At 38.3% G+C, this 22804-nt stretch overlaps 1 protein-coding gene across 1 annotated transcript in view; it reads right to left on the minus strand.

The window, feature by feature from the left end:
• Positions 1-21366: 21366 nt before the first annotated feature.
• LOC311605906 (vomeronasal type-2 receptor 116-like) overlaps positions 21367-22804 on the minus strand; it is a gene marked incomplete at both ends in the record, with an annotated part of 35595 nt that continues 34157 nt past the window's right edge. Inside the window, one exon of the mRNA XM_084796743.1 lies at positions 21367-22268. Coding sequence (XP_084652869.1) covers positions 21367-22268 — 902 coding nt within the window. The remainder of the gene's footprint in view (positions 22269-22804) is intronic.

A 22804-nucleotide genomic window follows, 5' to 3' on the forward strand; every position in this document is an offset into this window, starting at 1 on the left:
AATATCTTTAAGCTGATAGACACTTTCAGGAAAGTAACATGATACAAAATCAGCACACCAAGCTAGTAGCATTCCTAAATACCAGTGACAAAAAACACTGGCCAAATAATCAGGGGAATATTAAAGAACAAAATATTTACTTGTAAAAAATTTGTTAGACTCATTATTAATGCTGTAGACAGACAGACAGACAGACAGACAGACAGCACCACAGTGGGGATTCTAAAGAGAATTCAGGGGTCTTTCATACTATTCAGACGGTGCAGAAGTTTTATAATATGTGGTTGATGACAGGCTCAGCCTGTGGCTGATGACTGCCTATAGCTGTAGCTGTGGCCATGGTTTCAGCCATAGAATGTGATTTCAGTCAAACCACCTTGAGTCACCTATGAAGATGGGATGGCAAGAAGATTGAAAAGCAAGTAATGTTAGTTCTAGGAACCAAATTATTTAGTTATGGGAACTGTCATTGTTCGACAAAAAATGGAGAAGCTTTACAAAGTGGTGATATCAATATCAATATCAATATCAATATCAATATCAATATCTGTATCTATCTATCCAACTATCTATCCATCTATTATCTATCTATCTATCTCTATATATCTGTCATTTGTAATTCTAGAAAATTTTTCATGACTTGGTCAGGATTTTGCTGCAATGTTTTTCAAGTGTTAAAAGGTATGAAGAAGTTAAAAATGAAAGTGTAATTATCTATTTTAAATCAAACACACAAAAACCAAAGAAACACATGAAAAAAGAAGTCTATACATATGCATATGCACTCCTATCTCTCCTTCCTAAGCTTGAATATACAAAACAGCATAAGTGTCAGAGAAGTCTTGCTGGCAAAGCATTTCACACTGTTACAAAATCGAAATGGCTTTATGTAAAACAGATGTCTATTACATTTCTATTCTGAAATGTTCTTGGGTTTGTAATACTGAATGTATAGCAGCAGAGAGGAGAAGGATTGAGCATCAGTGATGCAAGCTGTTCTGTCCTAACACTCCTTTGCTGTCCCAATGAAGTGAGTGGACCCTGTGGAACAATCGCTACATGGTGGCTGAGAGATGTGAGAACCACAAAAGGCAAGAAGGTGTCCCCTCTCTCCACTCCTATTAAGTATATTGATCATATACATGTATATACATGCACATCATGTGTGTGTGTGTGTGTGTGTGTGTGTGTGTGTGTGTGCATGTGTGCATGTGTGTGTGTTATATGTGTTCATGACCATAGTAGACACAAGAGATGAGAAATGGATCAGGAGACATACTGAATGTTAATTTTACAAAGAGACAACAGACAGTGTAGAAGCAGAGGTGAGAGTTAAACTCCCCACACTGGCAACTCAGACAAAAGAAGAGAAAAATAAAGCTGTCTGTGAGCATTATGCAAACCCCCAAACATTCACATGGGAGATTTGATTGGGGTCCAAAGAATGAACACCAGAAGTCGTTAGCATACTTGATGGTCACATCATGTGTACTAAGTCAGGTTCAGCCACCTATCCTCAATAAACTGAGTAAATTGAAATTTTATTGAAAGCGTAAATCAGAGAAAGGAGAATAATTCAGTGTGGCCATACCACAAAGAACAATACAGACATCCAGGGACCCCCCCCCCCAAGTCTATATCTGTGGTTTTGAAGTAACTGGTTTTACATAAATGAAAAATTTAAAGAGGCACCTGTACCCATCTAGCCAACTATTGAAACACTGAACACCAAAGAAAATGGAACTTTTCCAAGGAATTCCATCCTTTAAGAAGGACAAGGTTGAGGCAGGCGTGAGATATTTATGAAAGAGACTCTATCCAGTTCTAACAACTCATAAGACAACCTTTCAGGGTAAGCCTGATGCCCAGACAAGAACGAGCAAATGGTGGGTAGAACAGCACCTGACCTGTGAGTGCTTAGATGTGTAAGTCCTTGGCTGTGTATTTAAACTTTAACCTCACTTGAGAATTCCAAAGATGAACTTCAGGGTATCTGTGGGTCTCTTTATCCTCTTTCCAATGTGGCCACAGTGGATTTTTCTGCCTTTCGGTTTTAATTTGGATCTTTTCCTTAGCTTATTAAGGATGTGTGGCTGGACCTGAATGGACCATAAACAGCATCCCAGTGGCTAAAAGATTTAGTCTTCTTTGCCAGTAGATGTTAACTGCTAAAAGTGTCTCAGTTAGGGGTGGGGCCTCAGTTATTCATTTTGTGTTCTTTTTAAATTAAATTTGCCCCTTGTCAATTTTTTTCATTTATACAATGTGCACTCACCACTCACTCTGAAGCTTCCTAGAACTCAAGTACACACCTTCATCTACATACATTCAACAGGGTTTTGAAATGTAAAGCTATATCAAGGGGAATCCTAGATCTACACATCTTACCTTCAATTCTTAGACCTTTCACTACTGCATTACTCCCGGCAACCTGAGTATAAAAAGACACCCCATTACACACTCGTGTGCACACCTAACCAGTAGCATGTATGCACTCTAGAACCAAATAATCAGAAACTTTTTTCTCTCTTTTTTAAAAAAGAAGAAGCTTGAATTTTGGGAGATGACCTGAGCAGTTTCACACACGAAGCACAGGGCTCCACTCCAGCTATTTCTTCCCCTCATGTAAGAATTGTGAAGGAAAGAATCCAGTATTAGGGATGGAGAAGTGGCTCATCAGAAGACAGTGATGCACTGAGATGAAGGAGAAGGAAACCAGGCCATGCTCTACAACACAGCACATTGTTTAGTTGTGTATTGTTATGAGAAACTGACTTGAGATGTCTGGATTCAGGTTTACATTGGTCCCCCAGTCAGTGGGGAACACTCACATTTGCAAGAGATTTTTGCCCTTGTAAATTATATGCACATAGTAATGTCCTAATGCTTCAGGGGAACCAGATACATGAAGCTGATCCTTCCCCTTTGAAACACTGAGGTATACAGTGCCCTATATGTCTAGAGAATCCTGCCAGACACAGGCCATTTCTGACCCTTTCACTTTATATCTTACTTTGAGTCCTCAGATACAACCCAATTACATCATGCCAAATGATGTTTGTGTCAGTAATTATTGATTAAAGTCTTGACAGCCAAATTCCCAAGAGTACTTGGGTCCATGGTTTCCCTATGTTGGGGCTTGGACAACATCATGGCACCTGGGGCTGGAAAGGTTGATGCAGACATGTTTTATCCAATTGTGTTTTCCACCTGGACAGGAACCAGATGCAGGACCTGAGAGTTGAAAGGGTTGAGGATATTTTTAGGGGAGTAGAGCAAGCTGGGATGAAATAAATGGGACTGTGAGTAGGCACTTCATCTGAAGAATGCAGATAGGTGTTCATATATCCACCTTTAGTAGATGTGCACCTGTCTGATACTGCATGTTTTCTATTCTGTTCATGCTCAACACTCTACAAACACATTTACAATGTTCACATTGATATATGCCTTTTTGATTCAGGATGGTTTTTTAAAAATCATTTTGTGCAATTTGATTGACCCCCAGGTACACTTTGGGAAGGGCACCATGACAGATATGGGAATAGCACATCTCTCCCTCTGTATGCACATCAAATGTTGCCACACACTGAGACTAAAGAAATTGTGGGTGTACACTGCTGTGGAGTGAGAGAAGAATGGGAGACACAAGGAATACTCATCTATCTGCCAGTGACCTTCCTATTTGCTAAATATCATGATATGCAAGCAGAAATAAACAAAATTAAAACTGTGCTTGTTGTCTACCCTCAGTGGGAGGGGATGTGCTTAGTCCTGATGAAGGAAATTCCTGTGATGCTCCTGTAATTACTGCTATTGATTTTTCCTCTCTTATGCAAGTATAGTCAGGAATAGCCTTATCCAAGCCCATAAGCAACCTGATGAAGGTATCTAGTATCTGTGTATGGACTCTGAATAGTACTGTGCATTTCATAACCCAGAGATGAGTTAGATAAGAGATGTGGATTCCTGTTGATTTCTTCAATGGCAAAAAATAAATGGCATTACATTTTTATACATATTTGGATGTATCCTTCATATAGACATGGGAAACTTAGTTTAAACTTCCATAATAAGGTAGGCTTCCCATGAATCTTCCCCTCTCTTGTTGCCTCTGACCCAGTTCTCACAGTCCTACATAGCACTGCAACAGAACATGTACATTCTATTTTCCCTAACCCAACCTCTCGTGAATCCCTTAGAACATCCCTATTGCCTTTTATTCCCTGCCTCACAGATGTATCCCACCACCAAATCAGGCACATACTCCCTGCTCAACCATAGGCCACCCCTGCCAGATGACCAAATAGGTTGTTTGTAGACCTTTTCAATTTCTTTGTTTCCACAGACATAATACTCAGCATTGCCTCTAGCACCAAAACAGACCATATACCCTTGTCCTCCCTTTCCTCCAACCCCCAACACTACCAAGCATTTCCTTTGAATACGCAGATGAGTAGGTTAGCAAAACAAGCAACACATAGCCATCACACTCTGAAAATCTAGCCAGGCAATATAAACCAAAGAACAAAACACCCACCAAACAAAGACAAACCTAGGAAGAAGCATCTAGAGTTATTATCACCCCAAACTCAGATACATAAACCACAGCATAAGAATACAATCAATAACATCTAGGGCAATAAGTCTCAACCAGAATCTGTTATTCTACCACAGCAGGCACTAATAGCCCAATATAGCAAAAGCACAAGATAAAAACCTTAAAACCAATTATGACATTATTAAAGAGAAAAAAGATAAATCCCTTAAGGAAAGGCAAGATAAAACAAACAGTTAAAGAAAACGAATAAACACCTCAAAGGAAGCCAGGAAAACACAAACATACAGTCAAAGGAAATGGATAAACCCCTTAAAGAAAGCCAACCATACAAAGAGTTGACAGAAACAAAACTGGTCAGGATCTGAAAATGGAAATATAAGCAAGAAAAACAAAACAAAACAACAACAAAACAAATGAAGGAATTCTAGAAATGAAACATTTAGGAATGTGAATAGGGACTATAGAGGCAAGCTTCACCAACAAAATATAAGAGATGGAAGAAAGAATCTCAGGCATGGAAGGGCTGATAGAAGGAATGAATACATCTGTCAAAAATGTAAAGTCTAGCCAAGGATCCAAGAGGGCAGTACCAACCATACACAGTATTTGATTTTCAGGTTGGAGGCTAGGGACCCAGCTGAGAACTACAGACCACAGGACCTGGTGAGAGGGATCTACACAGGACAGAGCACAGGTGGGTCTGGCCTTGTGCTATCCAACTGGTCCATGGAGGACAGATGCCCAGTTCCCAGAGACTGGCTGTATACCTGTCTGAGAGCTTCAGCTATAATCTATATCACTGATTCAGCATGTATATCTGTTGGCCTGGGAAGAACCCAGGAAAACAAATACAGGAAGATGCAGCAAAACAGATTGAGGTCATTAGCGAGGCCATGACAGAAGCCTATAACTAGGAAATGAGGAAATCACTGGAAGAAATTCAGGAAAATGTAAACAAACAGATGAAAGAAATAAAAAAAATGGTTCAAGATCTGAAGATGAAAATGAAAACAATGATAAAAGCACAGACACAAGAAAGCCAGGAATAAGAGAATTTAGAGAAGAAACTAATAAATGCAGAGGTAATCTTCATTAACAGAATTCAAGAGATGGAGAAAAGGGTCTTGGGTGTAGAAGATACAATAGAAGAACTTTATTCAACTAGCAAAGAAAATGTTAAATCTGAAAAATTCCTTACACAAAATATTCAAGAAATCAAGGACATCCTGAAAAGACAAAACCTAAAGAAAAAAGGAATTGAGGAAGAAAGATGCTGGCTCCACAGCCCAGAAAATATTTTCAACAAAATCATAAAAAATGTACCTAATTTAAAGAAATAAATGCATATAAACCTGCAAGAGGCCTATAGAACACCAAATAGAATAGACCAGAAAAGAAAATCCTCCCACAAACATAAAATGTACAGAACAAAGAAAAATATTAAAAGCGGCAAGGAGAAAAGGTCAAATAACATATAATGGCAAACCTATCAGAATTACATCGACTTCTCAGCAGAGACAGTAAAAGCCAGAAGGGCCCGGGCAGAGGTCCTGCAAACCCTAAGAGAGCAGATGCCAGTCCAGACTACTATACCCAGTTAAACTTTCAATAACCATAGATGAAGAAAAGAAGATATTCCATGACAAAAAAGAAATTCAAACAGAACTTATTTACAAATCCAGCCCTACCAAAGTTACTAGAAAGAAAACTCCAACCCAAAGTGACAAAATACAACCAAGACAACACAGGAAATAGATAATTTCACTGCAGCAAAGCATAACCAGACCAAAAAAAAAACACTCTATCAAACCAACATAAAGACCAAGGGATTTAACAGTCACTGGTCGTTAATATATATCAACATCAATGGTCTCAATTCTCCAATGAAAAGAAAGAGACTAACAGAATGGATACATAAACAGACCCAACATTCTTCTGCATTCAAGAAACACAACCCAGCCACAATGAGAAATGTGGGAAGCACTGTAAGAATAAAAGACTAGAAAAAGATATTCTAAGCAAATGGACGTAAGAAACAAGTGGGTGTAGCCATTTTAATATTAATAAAGTAGACATGATGAAGGACACTTCATATTCATCAAAGGAAATTTTGACCAACATGACATCACAATTCTGAACATCTACACCTCAAACACAAGGGCATCCACACTTGTAAAAGATACCTAAAGCTCTAACCACACATTGATCCCCACAAATTAATAGTGGGAGACTTCAACACCCTACTTTCATCAAAGGATAGGTCAATAAAATAGAATCTAAATGGGAAAATAATGACAAACTTATGTCATGAATCAAATGGATCTAACAGATATCTACAGAACTTTTCACCCTACAAAAAATTATACCTTCTCAGCACCTCACAGAACCTTCTCTAAAATTGACCATACAAAGCAAGCCTCAACAGATATAAGAAGATCAAAATAATAACTTGTATTCTATCTGACCACTATGGACTAAAGCTGACTTCACCAACAACAGAAACACAAAAAGCCTACACACATGTGAAAATGAACAACTCTCTACTCAATGACAACTGGGCCAAGGACAAAAATAAAGAAAGAAACTAAGGACTTTATAAAATGCAATGAAAATGAAGGTACAACACATCCAAATTTATGGGACACATTGAAAATAGTGCTAAGAGAAAAGTTCATAACACTAAGTGCCTTAATAAGATATTGAAAACATCTCATATAGGCAGCTTAACCACATACCTGGAAGCCCCAGAAAAAAAAGAAGCAGAAACACTCAAGAGGAGTAGATGGCTGGAAATAATCAAACTCAGGGCTGAAATCAATAAATTAGAAACAAGAAGAACAATTCAAAAAATCAACAAAACCAAGAGTTGTGTTTTTGAGAAAAATCAACAAGATAGACAGATCATTAGCCAAGCTAACTAAAAGACAGACACTATCTAAATCAACAAAATCAGAAATGAAACAAGGGAGACATAACAATAGACGTGGAAGAAATACAAAGTATCATCAGGTCCTTCAAAAGCCTGTGTGCCACAAAATTTGAAAATTTAAAGGAAATGGACAATTTTCTTGATGGATTTCACTTATCAAAGCTGAATCAAGATCAGATAAACAAATTAAATAGTCCTATTTCTCCTACAGAAATAGAAGCAGTCATCAAAAGTCTCCCAACCAAAAAAATCCCAAAGCCAGATTGTTTTAGTGCAGAGTTCTACCAGACTTTCAAAGAAGAGCTAATATTAATTCTCTTCAAACAAATCCACAAAATAGAAGTGAACGGAACATTATCACAGTCAGTCTATGAGGCCACAGTCACCTTGATACCTAAACCACAGAAAGACTCAACAAGCAAAGAGAATTTCAGACTAATTTATCTTATGTACATTGATTAAAAATACTCAATAAAATACACTCAAACTGAACCCAAGAACACATCAAAGATATCATTCACCATGATGAAGTAGCCTTCATTCTAGGCACACAGGGATGGTTCAATATATGAAAACTCATCAATATAATCCACCATGTAAACAAACTGATAGAAGAAAAACCCCACATGATCATATCCTTAGAAGCAGAAAAAGCATTTGACAAAATCCAACACCCAATAATTTTTAAAGTCTTGGAGAGATCAGGGATACAAGTCACATAAATGAACATAATAAAGGCTATATATAGCAAGCCAATAGCCAACATCAAATTAATTGGAGAGATAGTAATGAAAACTCCGCTAAAATTAGGAACTAGACAAGGCTGCCTATTCTCTCCATATCTCTTCAATATAGTACTTGAAGTTCTAACTAGAGCAACAAAAGGAGATCAAGGAGATCCAAATGGGAAAGGAGAAAGTTAAATTGCACCTATTTCCAGATGATATGATAGTGTATACAAGTGACTCTCCCCCCAAATTCCACCAGAGAACTCCTACAGCTGATAAACACCTTCAGCGAAGTGGCTGGATACAAAGTCAACTAAAAAAATCAGTAGTCCTACTGTACACAAATGACAATAATACTGAGAAAGAAATTAAGGAAACTACACCCTTCACTATTGCCACAAGTAATATAAAGTATCTAGGTGTAACTACAACCAAGCAAGTGAAAGAACTGTAAGAAAAATTCAAGTCTCTGAAGAAGGAAATTGAAGATGACATTAGAAGATGGAAAGTTTTCCCTTGTTCATAGATTGGGAGAACTAACACAGTAAAAATAGCCATCATACCAAAAGCAATTTACAGATTCAATGCAATCCCCATCAAAACACCAACACAATTTTTTAAGGACTTTGAAAGCTCAATTCTCAACTTCATATGGAAAAAACAAAAAGGGCAGAATAGGTAAAACAATGCTATACAATAAGAGATCCTCTGGAGGAATCTCCATCCCTGATCTCAAGCAACAGTAATTAAAACAACATGGTACTGGCATAGCAATAGGATGGTGAACCAATGGAATTGAATCAAAGACCCAGAAATAAATCCACACACATATGGTCATGATTTTTGACAAAGAAGCCAAATCTTTGTCAAATGAAGTCAATGAAAAAAGGACAGCATCGTCAAATGTTGCTGGTCTAACTGGATGTATACATGTAGAAAAATGCAAGTAGATCCATATTTATCACCATAACTCAAAACTCATACCCAAATGGATTAAAGACCTCAACATAAAGCCAGAGACATTAAATCTGTTAGAAGAAAAAGTGGGGAAGAAACTTGAGCTCATTGGCACAGGAGGCAACTCCCTGAACAGAACACCAACAGCCTAGGCTCTAAGGTCAACAATTAATAAATAGGACCTCATGAGGCTGAGAAGCTTCTGTAAGGCAGAAGACACTGTCAACAGAGCAAAGCAACAGCCTACAGACTGGGAAAAGATCTTCACCAACTCTACATCTGACAAAGGGTTAATATCCAAAACATATAAAGAACTCAAGAAATTATACACCACCAAACCAAATAACCCAATTAAGAAATGGGTTTAGAACTGAACAGGGAATTCTCAACAGAGGAATATTGAAAGATTGGGAAACATTTAAAGAAATGCTCAACATTCTTAGTTATCAGAGAAATGCAAATCAAAAAGACTCTGAGATTCCATTTTACACCCATCAGAATGGCTAAGATAAAAAACATGCTGGCAAGGATTGGAGAAAGGGAAACACTCCTTCATTGCCGGTGGGAGTGCAAACTTGTACAAGTACTTTGGAAATCAATCTGGTACTTTCTCAGAAAATTGGGAATAGGATTACCTCAAGGCCAAGCTATTCCACTTCTTGGAATATACCTGAAAGATGCTTCACAACACAACAAGGACATTTGCTCAAGTATGTTCATAGAAGCCTTATGTGTAATAGGAAGAATCTGGAAACAACCTAGATGCCCCTTAGTCAAAGAATGCATAAAGAAACTCTGGTACATTTACACTATGAAATACTACTCAGCTATTAAAAACAAGGAAATCTTGAAATTTGCAGGCAAATGAATGGAACTAGAAATGATCATCCTGAGTGAGTTAGCCCAACACCCAAAAGATACACATGGTATATACTCACTTATAACTGGACACTAGCCTAACATGAATGTCATCTCAGAATCTTCACTCAGTAGGGGATTGGGACAGATGCTGAAATTTCCTATTGGGACTCCAGGTGAGGGAGATATGGGAGAATGGAGAAACAGAAGGACCCGGAGGGCTATTGAACCCTACAAGGAGAGCACCAAGGCTGTCAGATGTGGACCCAGGGGTCCCTGTACAAACTACTATACCAACCAAGGACAATGCATGTAGTAAATATAGACCCCCTAATCAGATGTAGACAATGGACAGTGCATTCTCCACAGTTGTGTGGAGAGTGAGGACTGCTTCTGACATGAACTCTGGTGTCCTCTATTTGACCACTTCCCCTTGGAGGGGAGACCTGGTGTCACTCAGAGGAAGGATAAGCAGGCTACCAGGATGCGACCTGATATGCTGTGATCATATGATCCTTCTGTCACAGGGCTAGGTGAGGGGAATAAGGTAAAAGAGGGAGGGAGGGGAGAATGTGGAGATACACATGAGGGGATAACAATTGTGATGTTATTATGAATTATTAAAAAAATGTCAAGTCTAAAAATCTTCTCACACAAAACACCCAGGAAATTGAGGACACCATGACATGACCAAACTTATGAATAATAGGAATACAGAAAAATAAGCTCAAAGTTCCAGAAAATATTTTCAACCATTTCATAGAAGGAAAATTTTCTAGCCTAAAGAATGAGATGCAACCATTGAGATGTAACAAGAATAAATTAATAAAGGAGGAAAAAAAAAAGAATGAGATGCCCAGAAATGTGCAATAAGCATGCAGAACACCAAGTAGAAAAGAAAGCCCCATTGCCACATAATAAAATAATACACCTACTGAAAGAAGAAGAATATTAAAAGCTGTAAATGAAAAAGACCAAGTAGCACATAAAAACAGCTCTATTAGAATTTGCTTGATTTCTTACTGGGGACTCTAAAAGCCAGAGGGCTTGAGCACATGTGGTGCAGATTCTAAAAGACCACAGATACAAGAGCATATTACTATTCCAAGGAAAATTTTAATCACAATGATGAAGAAAATGAGATATTCCATGACACATTAAAATTGTACAATATTTATCTATGAATTCATATTCACATAAGGTGATAGAAGGAACTGTCAAACCAAAGTTAACAATGTCTGAAAAAACACAAGAAATAATCTCACACCAGAAAATTAAAAAAAATGGGAAACACACACACACACACACACACACACACACACATGCACAGATATCGACACTACCACTACCACAAATAACAACGAAATAATAGGAATTAACAATACTGCTCATTGATATCTCTCAATCAATGGTCTTAAGTCTTCAGTAAAGAAACATATACTAACATAATAGGTGAGGATTGTTCAGTCTCCATGACTTGGTAGGCATTTTGTTATTTCTGTTGCAATTGAAGTCCAGCTTTAATCTATGATGATCTGATACATTACAATGGGTAAATTCAATATTCATGTATCTGTTGAAGTTTGCTTTGTGACCAAATATAGGGTCAATTTTGGAGAAAGTCCCATGCAGTGCTGAGAAAAAGGATCTTTTTTTTTTTGTTTGGGTGAAAAGTGCTGGACATCTATTGGGTTCATTTGATTCATGTCATTTCTTCGTTTCATTATTTCTATGTTTAATCTCTGACTTGTCCATTGCTGAGATTGGGTGTAGTAGTCTCCCACTATTTTATTTTTTATTAATCAATTTATTTATTCACTTTACATCCCAGTCATAACCCTCTCCAACCTCTCCTCCCAGTCCCACCCTCTCCTCCCATTCACCTTCCCTTATCCTTTGAAAAAAGAGATCCACCCTAATTGCCCACCCAAGCTTATCAAGTTGCAATAGGATTTAGATTGTCCTCTTCCTATGTGGCCTTGCAAGACAGTCCCATTGGGGGAACTGATTGAAAAGAAGGCAATAATCCATGTCAGAGACAGCACCTGTTCCATTATTAGTGGATCCATATGAAGCTTGAGATGCCCATGGGCTGCATCTATGTAGAGTACCTAGGTCCAGTCCAGGCATGGTCCTTGGTGCTTTAGTCTCAGCAAGCCCCTCTGGGCCTTGGTTAGTTGGCTCTTTTGGCTTCTTGTGGCACTATTGTCACCTCCAGGTCCTTTTATCTTTCTCCCCTACTTTTCCATTAGACTCCATATGTTTTGCCCAATGTTTGGCTGTGGGTCTTAGCATCTGTTTGGAAGTGCGGCTGCATGGAACCTTTCCATGAACAACTCTGGTAGGTTCGTTTCTGCAAGCATAGCAGAGTATTCTTAATAGCATCAGGGTTGTCTCTCTTCCATGGAGTGGGTCTTGGGTTTGGCCAGGCACTGGTTGAACATTTCCTCAAGCTCCACTCTATTTGTTCTATCATTATTCCTGCATGTCTTGTAGGCAGGGTGAGTTTTGGATCAAAGTTTTTGTGGGTTGGTTGGTGTTCTTGCCCCTGCAATAGGAGTCTTGTATAGTTAGAGGTTGTCCTCTTCAGTACCTATGATCCCTGGTACCAGGATTCTCAGCTATGGTTCCCGTCATATCCTCCAAGAGGACTATTCTGATATAGGTCTCCAGCTAATCACAGAGATGACCTGACCTAGAGTCTCTCTTTTCTTTTCAGTCCTTCAATTCTCCTGCTCCACTTTCCTCAGATCTGATTGCAACCTTTATTTCTTTCTGCACTCTATCTCCTACCTTTCCCTCACTCTTCAACCACTACCTCTGTATATTCTCTTTTTCATTCTGAATGAGATTTTAGACATCCTACCTTGAGTCCTCTCTGCTACTTATCTTCCTTGGGTCTGTGCATTTTAGTATGTTTATCCTGTACTAAATGTCTAAAATCTGCTTTTAAGTGAGTACTGGATGTGCTGCGATAGATTAGTTGGGGAGCTTCCCTTTTCTAAGGAACAGGGAGGGGGGTATAAGGAGAAGAGGGGAGGGACCAGAAGGAAAGGGGCTAGGGAACTACAATTGAGATGTAAAGTGAATAACTAAATAAAAAGAAACACACACATAATATATATATATATATATATATATATATATATATATATATATATATATATATATATGCATTTTACAGTTCCCAAATGTTTTGGTAGTGATCCAAGCCTTTAATGGTGGTGTAATAGTTCCAGCCCCAAAGAGAAATATGATTAGTCTCTTGTTCAGCCATCATCAAAGAAACTCCTTCCTCCAGAAGATGGGAACAAATACAGAAATCTATAGCCAGACATTATGCAGAGTGAGAGTCTTTAATTGTATTTCTGCAATAAATGCTTCCCTTCAGGGCTCAGGAAACCTTGAAGAGGAGGTAGAAAGACTGTAAGAGCTAGTAGGGGGGAGGATGAAGGACATCAAGGAAACAGGGCCCTCTCAATCAAGATGATGAAAGATCATATGAATTCAGAGACTGCAGCAGCATACCAAGAACCTGCCTGGGTCTGAAGCAGATGCTCTGTCTCTGTCTCTGTCTGTCTGTCTGTCTGTCTGTCTGTCTGTCTGTCTCTCTCTCTCTCTCTCTCTCTCTCTCTCTCTCTCTCTCTGTCTTCCAGATTTATGGGATTCCTTAGTGTGTGAATGACTGAGTTTCTGTTTTGTTTCTTTTTACCCAAAACATCTTTTTTTTTAGGTTTAAAACTGCAAAACTCTCCTTTCCCCAAAATAACCATAACTAGCTTAGAAAATTGGATGTATAACTTCAAAGTGCTTCCTTTTAATGGAAAATTCATTTTATAATCATCCACAGACACCCATTTATATATGAAATGAAAGCTGTGCTCCTGGAGTCAGGACTTGAGTTTTGGGCAGAGTGATAGATATGGATGTATTTGTGTTCTATATGTAGGCAAGCAATTAGACCAGCACCATTTGTTGCAGTTGCTTTCTTTTCTTTTCTTCCATTGTATGTTTTTGGATTCTTTGTAAAACATCAGGTGTCAATAGGTGTGTGGATTTACTTGTGGGCCTTTGACTCAATTTCATTGACATACTTGTATGTTTTTATTCTAGAACTATGTGGGTTTTTATTACTATTATTCTGCAGCACAGCTTGAGATCAGGGATGATGATACCTTCAGAAGTTCTTTTTCTGTACAGGATTGGTTTAGCTATACTGACCTCCCATTCTTCCATATGAAGCTGAGAAGTGGCCTTTCAATGTCTATAAATAATTGTGTTGAAAAATTTTTTAAAAAATTTATTCTTGTTACATCTCAATGGTTATCACATCCCTTGTATCCTCCCATTCTTCCCTCCCTCCCATTTTCCCCTTACTCCCCTCCCCTATGACTGTTCCTGAGGGGGATTACTTCCCCCTGTATATGCTCATAGGATATCAAGTCTCTTCTTGGTAACCTGCTGTCCTTCCTCTGAGTGCCACCAGGTCTCCCCCTCCAGGGGACATGGTCAAAAGTGAGGCACCAGAGAATGTGAGAAAGTCATATCCCACTCTCCACTCTATTGTGGAGAGTGTTCTGACCATTGGCTAGATCTGGGTAGGGGTTTAAAGTTTTATGGCCTGTATTGTCCTTGGCTGGTGCCTTAGTTTGAGTGGGACCCCTGGGCCCAAATCTTCCTATGATAATGTTCTACTTGTAGGTTTCTAGGACCCTCTGGATCCTTCTACTTTGCCATTCTCCCATGCTTCTCTTATCTAGAGTCCCAATAGAATGTCCTCCCCTCTGTCTCAGTTTCCTGGTGAGTGAAGGCTTTTGTGGGACATGCCCCTTGGGCTAATATGCAGATATAAGTGAGTATCTACCATTTGAGTCTTTCTGCTTCTGGCTTAACTCACTCATTATGATCATTTCTAGCTCAATCCATTTATCCACAAATTTTGGGAATTCTGAGAATTGTATTGAGTCTGTAGATTCCTTTTGGTAGGACAGTATTTTGCTATGTGCATGGGAGATCCTTCCATCATCTGATATCTTCTTTAATTTCTTATTCAGAGACTTGAAGTTTTTTCTTTCATGTCGTTCACTTGTTTGGTTAGAGTTACACTAAGATACTTTATGTTTTTTTTGCTATTGTGTGGGGTATTATTTTCCTAATTTCTTTCTCAGCCTGTTTGTCTTTTGTATAAAGGAGGGCTTCTGATATTTTGAATTGATTTTGTATGCAGCCACTATGCTGAAGATGTTTATTACCTGTAGGAATTCCTTGATAGAATTTTGGGGTCACTTATGTATACTATCATACCATCCATGAATAGTAATACTTTGACCTCTTCCTTTCTAATTTGTATCCCCTTGATATCCTTTAGTTGTCTTATTGCTCTAGCTAGAACTTCAAGTACTATATTGAAGAGATATGGATTATAGACTGCCTTGTCTCCCCGATTTCAGTGGAAGTGATTTTAGTTTCTCTCCATTTAGTTTGATGTTAGTTATAGGATTGCTGTATATTGGCTTTACTATGTTTAGGTACATACCTTGTATCCCCAATATCTCTGAGATTTTTTAACATGAATGGGTGTTGGATTTTGTCAAATGTTTTTTTCAGCATATAAGGAGATGATGATGTGTTTTTTTCCTTTCAGTTTGCTTATATGATAGATTACATTAAAAGATTTCTGTATATTGAATATCCTTGCATGCCTGGGATGAAGCTCATTTGGTCATGGTGGATGAGATTTTTGATTTGTTCTTGGATTCAGCTTGTGAGTGTTTTATTGAGTATTTTTGCATCAATGTTCATACGGGAAATTGGTCCGAAATTATCTTTATTTGTTGGGTCTTTGTGGTTTAGGTATAAAGGTGACTATAGAGTCATAGAGTGAGTTTGGTAATATTCCTTCTGTTTCTATTGTGAGGAATAGTTTGGAGAAAATTCTATTATGTCTTTAATTTATTCCTTTTATTTTATCCCCTACAAGTAGAACATTATTCCTGATATTCTTATGTTTGGTCTTACGTTTGGTCTATAAAGTGTGCCAGATTTCTTGTGTCAGGAATTTTTTATTTTTAACATTGTCTTTAACATTGTCAGTAACTTTAACTGGGTCTTCTGCACTTGAGAGTCTCTCTTCCATCTCTTGTATTCTCTTGGTGTTGCTAATGTCTGAAAATCCTGTTCTTTCCCCTAGATTTTCCAACTCTAAGATTGTGCTTTCTTTTTTTATTCTAATTCTCTTTTTAGGTCTTAAATAGTTTTATTCATTTCTTTCTTTTCTTTCTCCTATTTGATTTTATTTTCCTATAATTCTTTATAGGGTTTATTCAATTCATACATCCATTTGAATGTATTGCTCTGTATTTCTTTGAGTGATTTATTTTCTTCCTTCAAGGCTTCTATCATTTTTATCATCTCAGATTTAAAATATTCTCACACTTCATGGGTGTTAATATATCCAAGGTTTGCTGTTTTAGGACCACATATTTTTGGTGGTGTCACATGGCTCTGAGTTTGTTGCTTGTGTTTATGTCCTAGCCTCTAGCCATCTGGTTGTCTCTTCGTTGGCAGGCCTGGAGATTCCTAAAATTGAATGACTGTGTTCCAGGTTGACCAGACATGTTGGGAGCAGGCAAAGAGAGTTATAAGACAAAGGCTGTTTATTAAGGCTCCCCAGAGGCTTCCTCAGGATGGTGGAAATTGGGCATTGGAGTCTGCACCCAGCTCAGCTCTGCTGGGTTCCCTGTCTGTGTCCCAGTTGGGTCAGGCAGGAGATTAGTAGGCTCTAAGCTGAAAGATACTTGGGTGCCCCTTAGGTCTCCTTGGTATGGTGGATAATGTGGGTTGTGGCCAGAGCTTGCCTCACCTCTGCTGGTTCACTTTTTGTGACCCAGATTTTTTGGATAGCAGCTTTTGTGGGTTGTGGACTGTGCCCCATTCACCTTTGTTTGTTATCTCTCTGTGTCCAAATGGGCCAGGCTGGTAAGTAACTGGTAGGTTAAGAGAGATATAAGCCCAAATCTGCTTGTGTGTCCCACAGTCCTTGTCAGGGTGGCAGCTAATGTGGGTTGTGGCCCATGTGTAAGGAGCCAGCCACGATCGTGCCAGCCGCACCCAATAATGGCGCTGGTCTGTGTGCTGCTACCTGTAAACAATTGCCAGTATGCATGCGTTTGCTAGAGCTATCTCTAGTGGCCCCTCCCGTCAGGGGGACTATGCTAATTGTAACTACGCTTGTGTAAGCTGTTGACCTATCTGCATTCATATGTTAATTAGGCATTCTGCCTGAACCTGTGAGGTGTTAACACGCCGCTTTAGATGGTATTTAAGTTCAAGCTCTAGGGGAGTTTGGGGTCTTTCGCTTCAACTTCAAGGGCGCTCCCAATAAAGCGTGATTGAGAAGAATCCTTGTGTCGAGCGTCTTTCCTGCTGGCAGGAGGTCGTGACACCCATGCAAGACTCAGCTCTTCCATTTTGTTCTCTTTGTCCCAGATGGGCTAGGCTGGTAAACAGTGGGCAAGTGGAGAGAAATACAAGCCCCAAACTGCTCAGGTATCTCATAGGCCTCTTTGGGATGGCTGGTAATTTTCTTTCTTTCTTTCTTTCTTTCTTTCTTTCTTTCTTTCTTTCTTTCTTTCTGTTGAGACTTGCCTTGTGAACAAGTATATGTTTGAATTTGGGGATGGTTCTGTGAAGTGCTGAGAAGAATGTATATTCTATCATGTTTGGATGAAATGCTCTGTAGGTATCTATTAAGTCCAATTGAGTCATAACATCTATTCATTGCATTTTTTAATTGCTGGTGGTAGTGTGTGTGTTTGTTTGTGTGTGTGTGTGTGTGTGTGTGTGTGTGTGTGTGTGTGTGTGTGTGTGCATGTGTTTGTGTGTGATGGTAAATGAAAGGTTTGCTAGGTATAATAATCTGGTCTGGCAGTTGTGATCTTTAAGAATCTTCATGGCATCTGTGCAGGCCCTTCTAGTTTTCTTTTGGGTCTCTGTTGAGAAGTCAGATGTAATTGCAATGGGCCAGCCTTTATATATCATTTGTTTTTAATATTCTTTTTTTTGTTCTGTACATTTTGTGTTTTGATTATTATGTGGTGGTGGGAGATTTTTTCTTCTGGTCCAATCTATTTGGTGTCCTTATATATTTATAAGCATCTATTTCTTTATGCTAGGGAATTTTTCTTCTATGATTTTCCTGAAAATATTTTTCTGTTTGCTCAAACTAGGAGTCTTCTCAGTCTTCTATTCATATTCTTTTTAGGTTTGGTCCTTTAATACTTTGTTCTAGAATTTCTGGATGGTTTATGCCAGAAACTTTTTATATTTAACATTTTCTTTGACTGTTGAACCTATTTCTTTTATCATGTCTTCAATGCTTGAGATTCTCTACTCTATGTCTTTTTTTTTCTTTTGGTGATGGTTGATCTGTAGTCTTGTTCACTTAGGTTTCCAATATGCAGGATTCCTCAGTTTTTGTTTTCTTTGTTGCTTCTATTTCCATTTTTCAGGTATTGAACAGTTCGCTTCATCTGCTTGTTTGTTTTTTCTTTGGTTTCTTGACATTTTTTAAGCTATTTATTGGTTTCTTCCAAAATTTTTGAAAATCTTTCCCTTTACATCTTTAAGGGCTATTTCCCTTTCTTTTTTAAGTATGTCTATCATCTTCTTAAATTTAATTGTGTGTGTGTGTGTGTGTGTGTGTGTGTGTGTGTGTGTGTGTGTTTTAGCTGCACTCAAATACTCAGACCTTGATGTTATAGGATAGCTAGCCTATGATGCTGCCACATTCCTGACTGTTGTTAATTTTGTTTCTACATTGATGTTTAGGCATAAGAGTTTGGGATGATTATTGGCTTATCTGTTGATTTCTGAGTATGTTTGTTGAAGAGGTGTTTTGTCCCTTGGTTTCTTTTTCTTCTTGGTCTTTTTGACTTAGTGGCCCGAATTTCTGGAAGCTTCTTGACCTCTTAACCACTAGGTAGTCTCTGAGCAGGTTGAGGGCTTGACTCCTGACATCATTTTTGGCCTTTGATGCAGTAAAAGGTCTCTGTTCTTCTGGCTGGTGTAATGGTGCACATAAGCTGCTGGAGTCTGTTCTTTTAACTAGTGTGGCCTACAGCTGAGAATGTGTCACTTCTGGAATTTGGATCATGGACCCAGTCATGGGACAGATGTTGAGGTATGTGTAGGGGAGGCTGTAGAATGGGTCTTATGGAACTGATCCTAGGGAGTGGGGTAGTTCAGCTGGCAGGGCTTACTCATATGTCCTTCTGACTGGTTTTGCCTGCATCTTAGCAGTGGAGTCTACAAGAATTGGGTGCAGGGGACAATCTATAAGGCAGGCAATAAGGTGGGGTGGATGCAGTAGAATGGGTATTGAGAAACTGAATATAGAGTGTGTTTCAGTTCAGCTTGTAGCATCCTCACTTGATTGTCCTTCTGACTGGTTTGGCCTGCACTTGAGTAGCTAGAGTCTTCCAGAATTTGGGTAAGGTGTCCATCCATATGGAATGTAGTGAGTGGTCTTGGTGAGGCAGAAGAATCAAACAGTCTCTTGTAGAACCTGTTACTACTCTCTGCCAGCTCATGAGATAGGCCTCTGCTGTTTGCATGGATTTTGACATCCTCATATGCTAAACTCTACCCAAATGACCAGTTAATTTATGTGTGTCACATTTCAGGACTTCTGTATCTTGAAGCTCCAAAACTATTCAAAATTCCTCTCAGAAACCAGTTCCAAAGGCCTAACAGGTTTATCAACAAGACCTCACTACTCACAGCCAGTGTTCTCTATGAACTTCTGCTCTGTTTTCTGTGAATAAATACTTAGTGAGAGCTAGTTCAAGAACAAGGTTGGTATTGAATAACCAATTGATGTGCTCTGTCCTGAAGACTATTTCTCCCACTTTTAGCATTCCTCAATTGCCTCTAGTTACTTGTGTAGATTTGAGGCCTCCTATACTTTACCTCATCTACTTTGACATGTCTGTTTTTGTCATCCTTACTCAACTCTTGTTTAGGCAGTCTCATTGGTGAGACTCTCATGGTATAGCTCTGATTTTACTAGAAGACATAATCTTACAGCAAACTTCTCCATTACCTGGCTCTACCAAAGTTTCTGCACCCTTTATGCAATATTCCCTGAACCTTAGATATAAAATTGATTTGTGGATGTATCTGTTGGGACCATGCTCTAAAATGTGCAATTTGATTGGTTGTGGTTTTCTGTAATGATAACATACATACAAGTAACATTATATCAAGTGAGAAGGGTGTATTTAGAAATATAAATTTATGTTCATGTACATAATTTATACAAAAAGAAATGATCAAAGTAGATGTCAAGGATGTGAAATATAGCAAGGACCGGAAATATAAGAATACTATGCTATAATTTCAAAAAATGAAAGACAGAATTTTTAAAAGGACCTCAATATTGGGAGAAGTACATTACAGTAGGAATATTATGGCAGCAAGAGTCTAAAGGAGATTGTTCTGTTGTATATAGGTTAGGAAACAGAGATCCTAAATACTGGTGCTTTGGTTACTTTCTCTTTATAGTCTCCTGATGATTCTTGCCCATGGAATATATTTCCCCAGATTTAGGATGAATTCTTCTCATTTTAGTTAATCTTATCTTTCAATACAAGCATAGATGCACCAGACTTGTGGATTTATGATGATGTTATGTTATAGCTAAATTAATAATCGGGAGTAGTCATCACTGATGGTACAGTTCATATCCTATCACCACCCATGATATATTTAATAATATTTGAAGGGAGAGCTAATTTATTTTTTACTTAGTTGCTGATGTTACAAAAAGACACACAATAATATAAACAAACATGCTGTGGTCATATGTGAGTGCCCATGGGCTGAGAACACAAGTTACCACAAATACTACCCTAAATTATGATGGTGCTTTCATGAAGTTGTAATTTAATCCATAAATCAGACACCTTGAAAATATATTTCTGGGAAAGTATTGAGGCCAAATTTTAGCAAATATACCCAGGAATTCTATGTTACAATAAATGTCTCATGTTATCCTGTAATGTTTTGACCTTTGGTTTAATGTTAAAAATATTTATGTGAAAGTCACATTCGGAGAAGAGTTACAACTGGCTCATTAGAAGGCTAAAACAGCCAAATATTATTTAGCTCTGTACTTAAAACATTCCAGTGTAACACAAACACCAGATATCTAACTAGTCAATCATTGTTGTGGGATATCTAATGTATTTGCAGCAGGCTAACTTGAGAATTTTTGTTGGCACTACTCAAAAACCTAAGAATATTACATGAGATATTTTAAAGACCACTTATTTTCACTGAACTCTATCTCTAATGGTTTTGAATGAGTTCTTATCAGGTCTCATGAGAATAATATAGCACTTGGGAATAAATATACATACTAGGAGCCCCATACTGGAGGACAAGATGGAGAAAACCTCCACAGCTACCATGACCTTCCCTTTAGTACTGTGGTAGACAGGAAGGAAGGTGATCCAGACACTGCAGAATACCAGCATGCTGAATGTCAGGAACTTGGTTTCATTGAAAGTGTCAGGTAGATTCCTGGCCAAAAAAGCCACTGTGAAGCTTCCTATGGACAGGGTCCCCAGGTATCCCAGGACACAGTAGAAAGCTATGACTGAGCCTTTATTGCACACAATGGTGATCTGACCATGCTCAGAGTATGCATCTATGTCCACAAAGGGAGGAGATGTTCCCAGCCAAATTCCACAGAATGTAATTTGTATGAGTGTACAGATAGGAATGATGAATTTGGGTGCTCCTGATATAAGCCACCCCTTCATCCTTCTTGCTGGAGTTGTGATCTTGAAGGCCAGGACCACTGTAATGGTTTTAGCCAAGACAGTAGATACAGCCACTGTGAAAACAATTCCAAATGTAGTCTGTTGCAGGATACAGGTGGCTGTGTTGGGATGACCAATGAAGAGCAAGGAACAAATAAAACAGAAGTTGAGAGAGATGAGCAAGATATAGCTAAGAGTCCTATTATTTGCCTTCACAACAGGAGTCTTTTGATGTTTTACAAATATCCCAAGGACAAGTATGGTGAGTATAGAACAGCACAGGGCCATGCTGGCCAGTGTCATCCCCAAAGGATTTTCATAAGCCAGAAATGTCACAGCTTTTTGGATGCAGTGGGTTCGCTCTGCATTGGCATACTGATCATCTGGACACTTGACACACTGATCATTATCTGGCAAGAAATTCAATGTGACATCAGTAAACTTTCAGTGAATTTCTCTCATTTGTCATACACTCCACATTGTGAAAATTAGGTCAGTTTTTCTTCTTGTCATTGTAGAAAATTAATAATGAGCTACTTCTTTGAATGTTTCAGCCAGTTAATATTACATATCTTCTTTAGAATTAAGTAAATAAATGATATTTTCTTTTGTCTGGTATTCATGACTCCTTGTATTATGTCCACATAAAGACAACATATTTATCATAGTATATTTTGTATTCTATGATAATTTAGTCTGGGGATTTCACAAAAGCAAACATTTATTACTCTATGCCTAGAACATTAAATGTTCATGGTCTCCTTGAGTCATGCATTTTTGTGTCTGTTGAACAATAGTACTCTCTCTTCCCATGGCAGAGAAAATAAAAACCCTCAAAACATGCTGAGAACTGTGTGAGTGCCTCTGATGAATGTGAATGCATTCTCAATTAACATAATCTAAGTTTATGTTTTAAAAATATCACCTCTGTGTTGGTTTTTTCAAT

The sequence above is a fragment of the Acomys minous genome (assembly GCF_964271855.1).
Source record: "Acomys minous genome assembly, chromosome: 9".
Lineage (NCBI taxonomy): Eukaryota > Metazoa > Chordata > Mammalia > Rodentia > Muridae > Acomys > Acomys minous.